The sequence below is a fragment of the Equus asinus genome, chromosome X (assembly GCF_041296235.1).
Source record: "Equus asinus isolate D_3611 breed Donkey chromosome X, EquAss-T2T_v2, whole genome shotgun sequence".
Classification (NCBI taxonomy): Eukaryota; Metazoa; Chordata; class Mammalia; order Perissodactyla; family Equidae; genus Equus; species Equus asinus.
In genome coordinates this window covers 26,707,148-26,723,475 of record NC_091820.1, presented here as the reverse complement: position 1 = coordinate 26,723,475, position 16,328 = coordinate 26,707,148, and the positions used below count along the sequence as shown (strand labels likewise).

The 16,328-nt window shown below is 35.8% G+C and overlaps 1 protein-coding gene across 12 annotated transcripts in view; it reads left to right on the top strand.

The window, feature by feature from the left end:
* Positions 1–16,328, top strand: part of DMD (dystrophin) — a 2,265,680-nt gene that overhangs the window by 885,314 nt on the left and 1,364,038 nt on the right. For all 12 annotated transcript variants that reach the window (XM_070503127.1, XM_070503123.1, XM_070503121.1 and 9 more), the window contains one exon: positions 3,987–4,106. In XM_070503127.1, the coding sequence (XP_070359228.1) occupies positions 3,987–4,106 (120 nt within the window). The remainder of the gene's footprint in view (positions 1–3,986; positions 4,107–16,328) is intronic.

Sequence of the window (16,328 nt, the reverse complement as noted above, 5' to 3'; positions counted from 1 at the left end):
ACACTCAAGTGACTCCTTCTCCAGTGGTTGTCCTCAGCCAGTTTTTTAAAACCAACTTGACATAGGTCAGAGCAAGAATTTGGTACCACTGGTGACATGTGAAAGATATAGAAGAAAAGTCATATTTAAATCATAAGGTTGTGAATATGTACTAAGGGAATAATGAGTTTGGTCAGGTTCTTTAACTAGACAATAATTTATTAAAAAAATTATTTACAGAGGTATAACAAAATCTAACCTTGTCAAATCTAAGCATTTTTAATGTTAAATTTCACTGTTGGCCTTTTCTCTTGTCATAAGGGACAAAAAAGCTTGTTAGTTGACATTAGGGAACAAACATTGCTGACATTTGTATCTATCTAATAACGGTATAGAAATTTAATTAGGAGCGTGACAGACTTTTCTTTAATCTGATACATGTAACAAATGCATTACTTTAATAAAAATAATGGCCAGAAATGCATAATAAAATACCTAGTATGTATATATGTGTGTGTAAATAATTTATGTGCTTTTAATAAAGAAAAACATACTTTAACATTCATATATTACAACACTTTAATTTGAAGATATTATCTTCTGATAGGCAAAAATTTTAGCATACTTCTCTGGGGGTACATCTATATTCAGAATAATTTGGCTCATATTTCAGGCTTAATTATCAAATCAACTGTAAATCTCCATTGTATAAATCCAGCTATGGTAAAATCTAATCCATAAAAAGTAAATATTTAATTAAAAATTAATTTTAATATAGCTTTTCAATACTTTAAGGTATTTTAAAAATTAGTAGCCTTGAGAATCCATGTTTTCTCAAAGGGAAGCAGGAGAGTATACTTAATACCAATAATCAAGGCCCTTATTCATGGATACATAGGATGGCAGAAAAATTTAACTTTTTAAATTCACCTTTTTGTGTGGGGCAGTTTTGCTACTTCTGAGAAGCAACTTTTTGAAAAATAAACTCTGGACCTTGGATATTTTATACTCTTTTGTCTTTTGCTAATATTGGAGGATTAGATAATACTGTGATATTCATTAATACTTATTTTCAGAGCAGAGGTTTGGGAAAATAGGAAATATGATTATAGTGTCGCGTTCACTTCTATCTTGCAGCTATTCTGAGTATGCTCAGAAAGGTCAGTTTAACCTTTTCTATTTGCATCCCTGATTAGGAGTAAAAAAAGAGATATGATTTGAAAAAGCCATAGACAAGAAAAAGAAATACTGGAAATAACTTAAATCAAATATAGTTTATGCTAAGCTACCCCAGTGCTATGCACTCTTCAAGATTCTCAGCCACTCTGGAGAGTCTCCCACCTTCCTTTATTTCCCTCTACTCACTAGAAGTCCAGATAGTTCTTATGTTTGATTTTAAAGCTATCAACTCACAACTAGCTTTAGTGGTATTTTGTGTTAGCACTTTTGCAAAAGCATAAAATGTCAACCCTTGATCAATACGGCAAGAAGATAATTTCGGATTATAGAGCAAATAGATAAAACAAAATCAGAAATCTAAGTACTGAATAAAATAGATAGTACATCTGATCACATATGCTTTAGAAAGATTCAATATGAGTTTGAAAATAAGGACTTCAGGGATTAAATAATGATTTTCTCAAGTTCCTTTACTAAAATATATTAAAACAGTAAAAATAGCAATTTACATGTAAAAATGTGAGCAATATAGTATGATTTCCTAGTTGTTTTTAATATATGTATTAATATATACTCTCATACTTGAGTGATAGGGAAAAAGAATCGGCCAGATTAATTAAAGCAACTTATGATATATTGGCCACCAAAATATTATTTTAACTATTATTTTTAAAATTCTTGGCTGGCACATTTGAAATGTTTCCAGTCCTGGCTTATATAACTCAGAAAATACAGACTCAACATGACTTTCAAGGACAACTCTGAATGTTAATGTTTCCATTTTTGGCCTCATGGCAGAAAGAGTTTTATTAACCAGTGTAAGCTCTGGAATGTCAAAGGCACGATAGACAGCATAGACTCCACACACAAAATAGATGCATGGTCATTTTATTCTAAATTGCTTCACTTGAAAATACAGCATGAAGATCTAGAGAGAGGAAGAAAAAGTAAGTGATTTTATAGTGCTCTAAAATGTTGACATTTGAAAAATAGAAGTCCTAGGATAAAAATGCTCATGCATTTGGGTTTTTGATACAGCCAATCCTAGTAAGTTCCCTTATACTTGCCCAAGAGTTTGAATAACTAAGAGCTAGTCTGACAGGTGCCAAGCATTGTTGTTTCACAAGTAGGCACTTCAGATTTTCCAGAAAGTGACAGGCCTTCTCCCAAACCCTCTTTCCATCCTTGCATTACATAATAAAATGTTCTAAGATGGAAGCTAGATGGCTAGAACTTTTGCACACTCATTCAGGAATTTCCCAAATAATTAGTGTAATATGATAATGTCTTAGGGAAACTGGACCTCCCAGGCAGGATATCTTGGTTCTAGAAGAGTCTCTTCTGTTTACTCTCTATTTATTCTTCTGTTTAACCTAGTTTATCTTTACCAAAAAAATTGTACACTATGGTTTTTGAAAGATTGGAATACTGTTTTGTGATTATATGTGCTTGTTAATATAATTGTAATTACATTTAAAAAAAAGCTAATGCCTCCTATTAGATGGTAATCTCTATGCAATCAGAAAGGGCCAAACTCATCTGTATATATTGTCCTTATTTATCCACATAGCACCATTCATTCAACAAAAGCTTATTGACTTTTAGTTGCTTGGAATATGTAGTGAGAAGGACAGAGGACATCTCTGTTCTAGTGGATTCTATATTCTAGTAAGTAGAGACAAACATCAAATGACTAAACTAATACATAAGAAAATATTGAGTAGCGAAAATGTTATGTTAAAAAAAACTGATAGAGTAACTAAGGAGCAAATTTAAGTAGCATATTCATGAAAAGTGTCTCTGGGCAGGTGGCACTTAAAAACTGAGTCCTGAATGATAAGGAGAGATTATTTAAAGATACAGAGGAAGAACAATTCAAGCATAGAAAATTGCTTGACACATTTGGGGGAGAGAAAGGAGACAAGTGTGGCTGAAAGATAGTGTCAGAGGGCAAGAATCGTATGCAGTTAGATTGGAGAGGGAGGTAGATGCTAGAACATATAAGGATTTCAGGTAAAGAATTTAAATTTGCCTTCTCAGCGTGATGAGAATCCATTGGTTTTTACACAGAGGAATGACATCTGATTTATAGTTGAGCAGAGGAGAACGAACCAGCAAAGGAGCTGAAAATCAGCACTTAGTCGGGTGGGAGGATAATCAGGAAAGACTGGTACATGAAGCTCAAGAGAAGACAATGTCAAACATGAGGGAGCAGCTAATTGGGCTGGTAATTGAAATGTCAAGTAAGATGATATCATAAAATGGCTATTGGATTTAGGAACCTGGAGGTTGATGACAACCTTTATAAGAAATGTTTCAATACGATAATAGGCAGAGAGAATAGTAGGGTAGGGAAGTGTAAAGAGGGTAGAAAACACAAAATATTTTTCAGTGACGAGGAACACCTACCTAATAGCACAGTAGTGGGAGAGATTTGTTGGGTCAAGAGAGTTTGTTTTGTTTTGGTTGATAACAGAGAACTTCAGTAGAGAATGAGACATTGAGGATGCCAGAGGCAGCAAGTAATTTTAGGAGAAAAGTCCTTGAAAAAGTAAGAGGAAGTGGGATAAGGGGAAGAACATAGTACTGTGCCTTTCTTAACACGTGCTCTCTGTCTATACTTTCGCATTCAATTGACAGTAGAAGTGTGCAAATTTTGCTGAGCACCATAGCAGAAAATTTGCTAGGAATGGTTCTAGTTCAATAAAAAATTACATTACCCAAAATGAGGCAGAAAGAAATCGCATGTATTTGGCAAGAAATGTTTTTGGCATATAGATCAGGATACTATTCTTTTAATTTTCTATTTTAAAACTTTTATCTTTCAGGTGCTTCAAGAAGACCTAGAACAGGAGCAAGTCAGGGTCAACTCTCTCACTCACATGGTGGTGGTAGTCGATGAATCCAGTGGAGATCACGCAACTGCTGCTTTGGAAGAACAGCTAAAGGTCAGATTATTTTCTTTAATACGCTAAACGTGTCATTCAAAATAATTAATTACAATGCAGAAACTATGTAGAAAATTTATAATGTAATTTATATATTACACATATTTAGAATGCAGTCTATTTATTTAAACCAATCCAAACTATGTCCCATTCGCACATAATTCCCTTTCATTAACTACACACTGTTTGTTCACACTAGCTTCCTGTCCTTTGGAGAAATATATGAATGCAGATCTGTTTTTTTATCATAGTTGAATAATATGTATTAGAGAACTGGTCAGAGGAATATTATTTATGCCCTCTTCAAACTACAGTCTAAGAGAGGGCAAAGGTACAAAAACCACAGAAAGGATCACATTTACTCAAATAATAAGAAATTGAGCAGCTTCAGTATATTTTTTCCTAGAAGCCTTCTGCTGTAGTCTTGATGAGGGCATAGCAAGATGTTTAAGTGATGGAAGTTTTGTTGGAGAGCAGTTACTTATCCTTTCAAGCCCTCAACCTGAGTCAAAGTAATTGTTTCCTTGGAAACATAACCAGTAAATATTAACAAAGGATAATGTGGATATTTTCATATTTTCTTCCTATAATAATAAAATTATAGGAGGGGAATAATAAAATTTTTACTGTAAAAAGTTAAAACAATTTCAGCAAAACTTATATATACATTTACCAACATTAAGGGAAAATACAACAATTTATTGTTCTGAATGTGACACATAGATTCACATATAGACGCAAGTGCAGATTATATTTGAGACATTCATTGTAGCCACCAAATGCCTGCTTTTCGCTTGTGATACTTAGGGGCCAAGTCTGACACATCTAAGGATCCAATCAATGTGTGTTTAAATAGCTTTATCAGCCCAAGGGTGTTCTAAACATAGTGTCTCTTACCCAACGTATAACACAGTTGCTTAAAGCCTTATCTCTGTTTTTTTCTCTTTTTGTGTGAAATGTGTTTTTTTATCCCAGTGAAATGTCATTTCCTCGGGTTACTGCTTTAGACTGTCAATCTGCAACAATGTTATCTCACTCTCCATTATTAAATGACAAAGAGGAAACTCTTGAACTGCTACAACTGACCATTTAATATATACTAGTGACCCATGTTAATTGCTTATGTTTCAACGAAATTGCAGGGATTACAGATTGTAAAAGGCTTATGACACCCGATACTATAATGTGTCATCTCAGACGTGATCAAATATATTGTACACATACACACTCATGACCGACTAAAAGACTTCTCTGACAGACCACTGCTATATCCATTTTAGGGAATTCCATAGTTTTGATATAATAGTGTTGTAACTAATTACAGATGGGTAAAAGTCTAATACTCAATGTTTCTCAGAAATTTTCAGAAAAGATAAAAGCAGGCTGGGGGGCAGTGGTTGGGAGGGTGACTAAGAAAACACTAAAGCAGAAATTGTTCTAAGTCGTAGTATATTTTCAGTTAAAGTAACAACCGAAAAGCATCTACTTTGGCATTACCAGGCCTGGTACAAGTAGCTTTAGAATGTAATTATTCCAATGGGATGCCTGTGGGAGTAGGCCACCTTCAAAAGCAGTCCATAGGACTCACAGATAGTGACTGGATTAGATTTTAGGTGGGATAAATTAAGAGTGGTGGCCCTAAGCTTTTCTTTGTTCTCCTACTTCCTTTCATTTTCCACCTTATTTTCTGCCTTTATTTCTTTGGCTGAGAGACATCTACTAAGATAGCTGTGTTCATATGGGCTATCCCTAATTCACACAAACTCGGTCTGCATTTGCCCATGATTACCTCCCCCTTTAATTAGTGTTGACTATGGCATCTCAGCCTCCTCTTTCCCTATTAACCCCCTTTCTCTTTTTAATGCCCTCATTTCCCTCTGCATAGCCTCTTACTGTCACCTGACTTTTACATACTCTAAACTACTATCTAAAAGGGCAGAGTTAGCAAGGACTAAGTGGTGAGAAAGCCCCCGCTTTAACCTTTCTTTCTTTCCATTCCACCAGTTTCCTCAGGCCCAGAGAAATCCATATTTGAACGCTATGCCTGATTTAACCATTGGTTTGAATTCTAGAATACTGGACTTTCATTTAACTTTGACATTTTGGTGATTCTTTCTTAGGTTCTTTGCAAATGATATAATTTTGTCTTACCTAGTTTAGCTTTTAAAAGGAAGGGGAAGAGGAAGAGGAGTTGGTAGAGAAGGAGGAGGAGAGTGAGGAAATAATAAAGGATTGGGGCCAGCCTGGTGGCACAGAGGTTAAGTTCGCAAGTTCAGCTTCAGCGGCCCGGGGTTCACTGGTTCGGATCCCAGGTGCAGACCTACGCACCACTTGCCAAGCCATGCTGTGGCAGGTGTCCCACATATAAAGTAGAGGAAGATGGGCATGGATGTTAGCTTAGGGCCAGTCTTCGTCAGCAGAAAAGAGGATTGGCAGTGGATGTTAGCTCAGGGCTAATCTTCCTCAAAACAAAAATTAGATTGCAATAAAGGCTAAAAAGACAAATAAACAAATACATTAGAGGAGTGACTTTAATCGCAACACAAATGCCCTCTGCATGTGATAAGAATTCTATGCTTCAGAGACCATGGACTATCATATTTCATACAGGACCCAGAGGAACTCTGTTAAAAGTAATAGGAAGAATTTTAGGAAACAGAAACAGGTATATGGACTGTGTAAAAGGAAAAAAAACTGTCAGGAACCTGAGAAGAATCCTGGAGGGCTTTGATTGTAGCAATGTCTAGTCATCTCATAGCTTGTTCCCCATGTCGATGAAAATAATCCATAACCAATCTATAAATGAAAATTTGGATGAATTTATTCTCAGCTGAAATCTGAGGACCATGGCCCGGGGCCTTTCTTCCCTAAGGAAGAAAGGGCACCAAAGAAGTGAGGTGTGCAGAGTGGTTATATACCCCCAAGCAGGACGTTTCACATATGATTGAAATGTCCCTCGCACAATAGTCACAAGATTGCCCTGTCAGCACAGTGCTTGATGGACACAGCAGGTAGTGGGTCTGCTATCTCAGAGGGCATAGCAGGAGGCAAGTCTATTGTCTCGAGCTGGGCGGTCACAGGTGAGCCCAGCAATCAGTTTCTAGCCTAAGGAAAGATGCTTAATCCTTAAGGAGATGCCAACGTTGGGAGAGGGAGGGAAGTTGCACCTTTATCTCAAGGGCCTTTGTTCTTGCCATAGGGAATATCTAAAGCAGATATACAATGCATGCTCAACAGCCACGGTCAGGCCCTTTTGGAATCACAAGGTCAGGCCGAATTAGGTTTATACCAAATGGTTTCCTCATATTCTCCAATATATCCTGTTGCTTGCCATTTTTGTTTGTCACCCAAGACCTGTTAGTGCTTCACCCCACACCTTCTTTCTCCTTCATGGACTCCCATCTTACCACAATGTCTTAATTCATTTCGCTCCAGTGTGCTGAAGTACCAGAGCCTCAAAATGGCTACTTAGTGGTCTTTAGCACAAATATTCAGAAAGGGAGAAACTAGGAAAGAAAGTCCTTGATTTAGTACAATAAGAGAGAGAGATGTTCTTATCATCTAACCATGAATTGGAACTGTGAAAATACTCCCCACAGAATATCTTTACATGTGTTGACTTAGTTCTCTGAATTCTAATGTGGGTTAGATTTTTATATTATAAGTTAAATTTTCTCTAAAAGACTTTGAGAAGTCTTCTTTTTAAAAGGTTTGAAGCAAAACAAAGTTAGGTCAGAACATATGCTTAGGAATTCTGAAAGATGGCATGGCTTATGGAGCATAATATTCTAAAAAATGCAGTCTGTGGTAAATTAATTTGATTCTCTCTCTCTGAGGTTCAGCTTGTACCTCAGTAATGTCACAACAGGTCAGAAATTTGTCCTTAACTTTAGAGGTTTCTAGGATATCAGTACGCAGAGCTTGATTTGTAAGCAATAATTCTAGTTAACTAATGTTATTGAGAAATAACTAGAATGACCTACCTTGTTCTAGAAGGTCAGGAAAGCCCTCTGTAAGTGACCTTAAATGGGATCTGATGATTTAGTAGAAAATAATTAGGCAACGCTAGAAAGTGGGAAAGTGTTCTGGACAGGACAGTATTTATTTATTCATTTGACAGATATGTATTGAGTGCCTACTAGGTGCCAGCCAAAAGTCTAAGCTTTGAGGTTAAGTATGGACAAAACATAAATAATTCCTCTGTGATGCTTACATTCCAAGCAAGCTTCAGAATAAATAATCAAGCTTTATACTATGAAAAAGGTAATGAGAACTATAAGGAAAAAATAGACCAGAGAACAGAGCAGTTTTACATGGAGTGGCCTGGAGAAGCTTCATTGAGAAGGTGGCATTTGAGTAAAAACTAAAACAAAGTAAGGGAGGTCTTTTGGAGGTACGCAGGTCGTATGTGGGCCTTTTACATTTGAAAAACTGAAAAAAGACTATAAATGGAGCATAAAGAGAGCCTAGTGTTCTAGGGAGATAGCTGTTTCTAGTAAAAAAAAATCAGAAACATGGTTAGGCCCATAGTTTACAGAAGTTGCTCTAATGGAAACACCTTCCAGAGAAAAGGCAGAGAGGTATTAAAATCCCATTTTCAGATAGGTTCTCCTGTCCACGTTAACATGTGGGAGTCCAGTTAAATGTATTGAAAGTATCTAAGGCCACAGACCCAAGAGAGTTTTTGGCATATAAAAGCCATTTGGATTATTTTGTTAAATGAGTTTAGTCTTAAAGTTACTGTCTACCATTTTGAAGAGTTAAAGATATATCAAAAGAATGGACACAGACAAGCATCCTCTTTTGAAAAAGAATAGCCTGGAAAATAACATTTTAGAGCAAATTATTAAACATAAGGCTATACATACATGTACAGTTTCTTCCTCATCCGACGAAGTTAATAAACTTGTTTGTTGAATAAAGGAATAATTTTCGAAGATGAGAAAGGTCACTAAGAGCTAAGATACATTCACTAAAATCAAGACATGAAAACCAACTTTATATCAAATGATGTTAAACAATTTGTACAAATATTATGTGGTATTATTAAGACAAATTCTTTGGTGAATGTATTAAGTTGGTTGATCCAATGGCATGGAATAAATATAAAGTATTTTGATTTCCCTAAAGTATTTTGCAAAGCCTCCTGTGATATGTCTATGGATAAAATGTGCCTTCCCATCCCTACGTGGGTTGGTGGTGAATGTCTGTGTTTTAATGTATTCCCTCCTGGTATCTGATTTATGTGTCAGAGAACTGGACTGAAGACGATTGGACTCCTTTATTCAACGTGCAGTGTCAGAAAATTTGGAGTAAAGAAGCCATGTGAGGATTTTGCTGGGGCGCTGTGTAAATTTTGCATTCACATGAGTGGTTAATGGATGATTTCCTCTCCCACATGACTTTGGAAGTTTTATAGCAATGCCTGTAAAGTTAGAATGTCACATACAAGTGTCATATACTCGTCTCTCATGTTTTAAATCAGAAAAGACATAATTAGTGGTTAAAATTTTGCTACTTAAAAAAGCAATATCTTTAAATTAATGAAGTTTTTGATAAGAAAGGTCTGACTTCCCATCCACACAGTGAATGTGAATATATATATAAATGTATACAAATGTGTGTACATATACATATATCTATACATTTGCCTTTCATCCATATGTAGGGATGCATATATATACATATATATGTATATATATGTATATATGTGTATATACAGGGAGAAAGAGAGAGAGAGAGAGAGAGACCAACCTTATTTGAGCACATGCTTAACATTAATTCAAAGCAAGATGATATAGATTCTTAGTAATTTTTTTTTTAAGGATTGGCACCTGAACTAACATCTGTTGCCAATCTTCTTTTTTTTCCCTTTTCTTTCTCCCCAAAGCCCCCCACTTCATAGTTGTATACTCTAGTTGTAGGTCCTTCTGGTTGTGCTATGTGGGACGCCACTGCAACATGGCCTGATGAGCGGTGCCATGTCCGCGCCAGGATCCGAACTGGCGAAACCTTGGGCTGCCGAAGTGGAGCACGCAAACTTAATCACTCGGCCACGAGGCTGGCCCCAATTCTTAGTAAATTAATGCAATCCTGGACATGGCATAATGTCTAGATTACAAGGACTAATACTTATGTTCTGCGCTGGTTTGAATACACTCTATATTTTAGTATTTTAGCTGGAGTTTTCCAGAATGGTGGCATCCTGTAAACAATGTTTGTAGAACCAAGTATTATTTAATTTTAAGGAAAACATAAGCAAAGATAAGGGACACGTGAACAGTACTGTTGTGTTGAAAAAGGAAGGCATTTCTCTTGTTACTTCAGAAGGTTGGGCTATCAAAAATAGGCAGAAATTGATAAGCCTGTATGTCTTCTGTGCAGATCTCTTTCCCAAGCCCAATTTCTTCTGATTTTCTTCTGTGTATATTCACCTTGAAGTCCAAAAGGCACCTCAAGCTCAACAAGGTGAAACTTAACTCATTGTGCCCTACTTCCCTCTAAACCTGCTTCCTTTACTGACTTCCCCATATTTGGTATTGCACCACCATTCACCATGACACTTGTACCAGAAACCTGGAGTCACGCCAGACACATCCCTTTCCTTTCCCTGTGAGCCCTCCACATGTAATCAGTCCTAGCATTTCTTAACTATCTCTCATATTCATTATTTCATCTTTGCTCCTGTCACTATTTCCCAAGGTAAAGCCCATATCATCAACCCCTGGAAGTCCTTGCCTGCATTCTTACCTCTCTTCAATCCAATTTCCACATTGACATCAGTGTAGGGTCTCAGGAATCTATTTAATATAGTTTCTCTTCTCCTTAAAATCCTTCGTTGCTTTCCATCTTCTGCAGAGCCTCATCACTTAGGCCTGAAATGATTTTTATTACCTTACCCCTACCTGTCTCTCAATGCTTGTCTCCTCTTAGCCCGCTCGTGTCCTTCAACCTATATTCTATTCCTACAAGCTATCTCTGGTTCTCTGTATGACACCATCTTTGTACATGCTATTCTTGTTACTTGGAATACTCATCTTCCTGATGTCTGCCTTGAAAACTCCTACTTCATTTAGAAAACTCGGTTCAAATTCTCTTCCTTGAAGCTGGTTTTTCTATGCAGTGATACCCATTCCCTTTTTGGTGCCATCTCTGTACCATAATTATGCCTCTGTTGGTTGGAAGGAAATAGTCTACTACAAGGTAGCTGTTCAGAAAGGCTATTTATAATGTCCCTATCTTATCATGGCTTGAAAATTGGGGTGTGTAACTAAATGTGTTTATAGTACATACCTTTGGGATAATTTGGGGAGGAAAAAAGTCTATGAAATGTTAAAGCCTATAGAATAAAGTAATAGAGATTATTTATGAAGAGGAATATGGATGAAAATATTTTTTGATGTTTCTCTCTAGTTTCTAATTTTATATTTGGTGAATAAACAGCATTTTTAAAAATAAAAATAAATGTGACGGAAATAATTTCACTAAGCCAAGTGTCAACAATTTTTACCCATGAAGCAATGATTATTAGCACTTTTATGTGCTCATTATTTTCTAAGAACTTTACATACTTTGTATGTAATGCTATCCCTGTTTCAGAAATGAAAAAGCTGATGTCTAGTGAAATTTAGATCCAAGTTCACGTAGGTTGCAAGTTGCAGAGCTGGGGCTGGTGTTGAGATCTGTGTGATACCTCAGCCTGGGCTTTCTCCTAATCTCTCAGTTTCACAGGAGAAAACTACTGTGTGACCTTGAGAAAATTATTACAGGGGAAATATATGCAAGTGTGTTGGAATGATAATATTCTTTATGAATATGTGTTAATTCTAATATAGTCTAAAGAGAATTCTGGCCTTTTTGACCTCTGAAAAAACTTTAAACTTTACACTATGACACAATTTTTTTTTAAGAAAATGTACTGAAGTATCCAGAAAAGTACGCAAATCATAATTATAGCTTGAAGATGTCACAAAGGTAACATACTCATTGTTCCACACCCAGATAAAAAGATAGTATGTTCCCAGCAATCCAAAAACCCTCATTAAACCCTATCATAGTTATAAACTTTTCCCACTTCTCAAAGGTAACCTCTATCCAGATTTGTACCTCAGATTAATTTTATTTTTAACTTAATGTAAATAGAGTTGCATAATATATATAATTTTGTCCCTGACTTTGTCACTTGATGTTTGCAAGATTCATCCATGTTGCATATAGCATTAGTTCATTAATTTTCATGGCTGGATAGTATTCCTTTTTATGAATATACCACAATTTAATTATGCATTCTACTGTTCAGAAAATTTGGGTTGTTTCTCGTTTAGGACCATTACCCATAATGCTGCTATGAACATAATTGTACATATATTTTTGTGAATATATGGATGCTTTTGTATTTTGTATACACCTAGGATTAGAATTGCTGAATTGTTGGGTATAGGTAGCTTTATAGGTGTTACCAAAGAGGATTTCAAAATTGCTGTATAAATTTATACTTTCATCAGTAGTGAATAAACGTAGAAATTGCTTCACGTCTCTTCAATACTTGGTATTGTCAGATTTTTAATTTGGGCCCTTCTCGTGGCTATATAATAGCATCTCTTGTTTTCATTTGCATGTGCCAATGACTAATGAGTTGAGCACTATTTCAGTTGTTTACTGGCTATTTGAAAGACCTCTCTTTTGAAATGCCTATTTTTCTATTGGATTGTCTATATTTCTTTCAGTGATTTGTTGTAGTTATTTTTAAATATATATGCTGGATTTTAATCCTTTGTTGGTTATCTATATTACAATTTCGTTTTTTTTTTTTTTTTTTTTACTGGATACCTTGCCTTTTTACTCTTTAATTCTATCTATTTTAATACACAGAAGTTTTAAATTCAATATACTCCAATATTTTGTTATGGTTAGTATATTTTTGTCCTGAATTTAAAAATAAAGTTTCCTGCTCTAAGACAGAGAAGATATTCTCCTGCATTGCCGTATAGGGGCTTTATTGCTTTATCTTTCCTATTACAACCCATCTAGTATGTCTGGTATGAGGAAGGGATAAATGTTCATTTTTTTCCCATTTGGATCCAATTGAAATAGCATAATGTATTGCAAAGACCATTCTTTCCCCAATGTTCTGATGTGTCACCTTTAATCAAATGCCCATACATGCATGGGTCACTTTATGGACTCTGATAATTTCTGTGTGTAAATTTGCCTATACTTATGCCAATACCACATTGTTTTAGTTGCTATATCTTTATGATAAATATTGATATCTGGTAGTATTGTAAAAGAACAATTGTAACAGATGGCCAAACAGGCAAGGAAGAATTTATTCAAAACTATTACAATTAGGCATCAAGACTGTTACAATAGGGAAAAGAGGCTGAACTCAGTTCCACTGAACAAAAGGCAGGAGGGTTTGTTAGTGCTGGGATGAGCTAGAGTAAAAGCACTGGAGGACATTATGGGGTTGGACGGTCAACGTGGTTATGCCATCTGTGTTTGCTAATTGTCCCTTATTAGAGTTAGGCTCCTACTCTCCCACAGAGACTGGGAGACAGGGCACTATGTTTCGTGATAATTACTTTTCAAAGGGATGGCTCGCAGGTCCTTGAGAAAGACATTCTTGGTTTGTAGAATATTTACATCTCAAAGGGGCAGAGAAAAAATGTACAATTGCAAGTTTTCTAAAGTAAGTGCTCTAAGAAAAAGGAGATCAGGGGCCTATAGTCTAAAGTTTAGTAAAGCTAAGGGGGACACTAAATCTATCTTAGCCAATATAAGCCCTTTATATTTATTTTCTCTTTTTTAAAGATTATCTTGGCTATTTTTGTTCATTTGCATTTCCATATATTTTTTTAAGATTTTATTTTTCCTTTTCCTCCCCAAACCCCTCCGGTACACATTTGTGTATTTTTAGTTGTGGGTCCTTCTAGTTGTGGCATGTGGGATGCTGCCTCAGCATGGCCCGATGAGCGGTGCCCTGTCCACGCCCAGGATTGGAACTGGTGAACCCCTGGGCTGCTGAAGCAGAGCGTGTGAACTTAACCACATGACCGCGGGCTGGCCCCTGCATTTCCATATTTTAGGATCAGCTTGTCAACCCCCTTCCCCCCCAAAAAACCCACTATGGTTTTAATTGGATTTCATTGAATATATAGATCACCTTTTGGTGAATTAATATGTTTATTATATGAAGTGTTTCAATTCATGAATATGAAATAGCCTTCCATTTATTTTGGTCTTTGTTTTCTCTCAATAGTGTTTTATGGTTTTCAAGATAGTGGGTCTTAGACTTTTTATGAAATTTATTCCTAGGTTTTTGACAGTTTTTGCTGTTGTTTTAAGTGGTATCTTTTTAAAATTTCATTTTCTATTTGTCTGTGGCTGATATGGAGAAATACAATTGATTTTTGTTCCTTGACCTTGTATCCAGAGACCATGCTAAATTTACTTCTTAATTGGAATAGTTATCTGTAGCATCACTTAGATGTACATTTACAGATTGTTTGTGAGTAATGACAGGTTTGCTTCTTTCTTTCCAATCATTAATTTTATTAATTTTTCTTGTCTTATTGTGCTGCTAACTCTAGTACAATGAGATCATCATTGATATGTATATCTCACTTTAGGATTCAGGACTGAGGCTTTTTGTAAATCATCATAAAGTGTGATGTTTTCTGTAGGTTTCTTGTAGGTGCCTTTTATTCCTAGTGTTCTAAGAAGTTTTTTTATTATTGGGTGCTGAATTTTATCAAACATTTTTTCAGAATCACTTGAGACGATAACGTTAGTTTTCTCCTTTGCTCTGTTAATATGTCAAATCACATTGCTACATTTTTTTTAAGATTTAATTTTTTTCCTTTTTCTCCCCAAAGCCCCCAAGTACGTAGTTGTATATTCTTCATTGTGAGTCCTTCTAGTTGTGGCCTGTGGATGCTGCCTCAGCGTGGCTCGAGGAGCAGTGCCATGTCCGCACCCAGGATTTGAACCAACAAAACACTGGAGCCGCCTGCAGCAGAGCGGGCGAACTTAACCACTGGGCCACGGGGCTGGCCCCCACATTGCTACATTTTTAGTGTTAAAATAGACTTGCTTTCCTGAGATAAACCAATCATGAATGATATGTATAATCCTTTTTATTTATTGCTTGCTTTTCTTTGCTAACACTTGCTAACATTTGATTTAGGGTTTTCCTATTGTGTCTATGAAAGAGATTGGCCTGTTATTTTCCTTTCTTATAATATGCTTGCTAGGTTTAAGTACCTGATTATGCAGGGGTGGGAACTTGCCATTTGCACCTGGAATTTTCTTTATGGGGAAGTTTCAAATGAAAGATTCAATAAAGAGACAGAAGACTTCCTATTTTTGATTTCCACTTTTTGATATTTTGGATCTTCATTTTCCAGATTTTCCATTTTTTGGTCAGTTTGAGTAGTTTCTGTCTTTCTAGGAATTTGTCTATTGCATCTAAAATTAAAAATATATTTATATAAAACTCCATTTGGTTCACGTCTATTTAATAATATTTTTATTTGTTATCAATGTTTGAAGTTCAGGAAATATGATATAAAACTATGAATTTCTAGCCTCTCTGGAAAAGTGAGTGATCTGATGATCCTTGGCCTGTTTCCCTGCATACTAACCTCGGTAGGAATCAAATAGCTCCATCTCCTTTAGCATAGGCTCTCCATTTAGCTACAGCCCCATCACGCCCCATCCTCTTACACCTAGATTGCTTTGTGCATTTTATTATGTATACACATTAGAATTTGTGATTTCTTATAGATGGACTATTCCAATGCCAAATGTTAGAATGAAGCATAGAGGGATATTTGTTTTCCACTCACTTGATTACAAAAAAGACGCACGATGGAGCATGCTCCTGGTATAAAAATGTAAAAGTAAAAGATTTTCAACTCTTGTACAAAACATAAGCCTTAATAGACTATAGGTAAAATGTGAAAACCTAGTAATTTTAGTTTCATGCTGAAATATTTCACTGTATTTTGTATTAACATTCTATTACGCTCTAAATTTATCACATCTAAAAACAAAAGCTGATTTTCGATCAGCTAAACTCTGAATCCTTACCAGTCACAAGCATCTCCATAATTCATCACAGTTTTCAGAGCATTTTTGCATTTGTTGACCTATCTGACCCTACCAGTGACCTGGCTAGGAGGGTTCCAGGGTAGGTACTATTATCTCCATTTCAGTAGT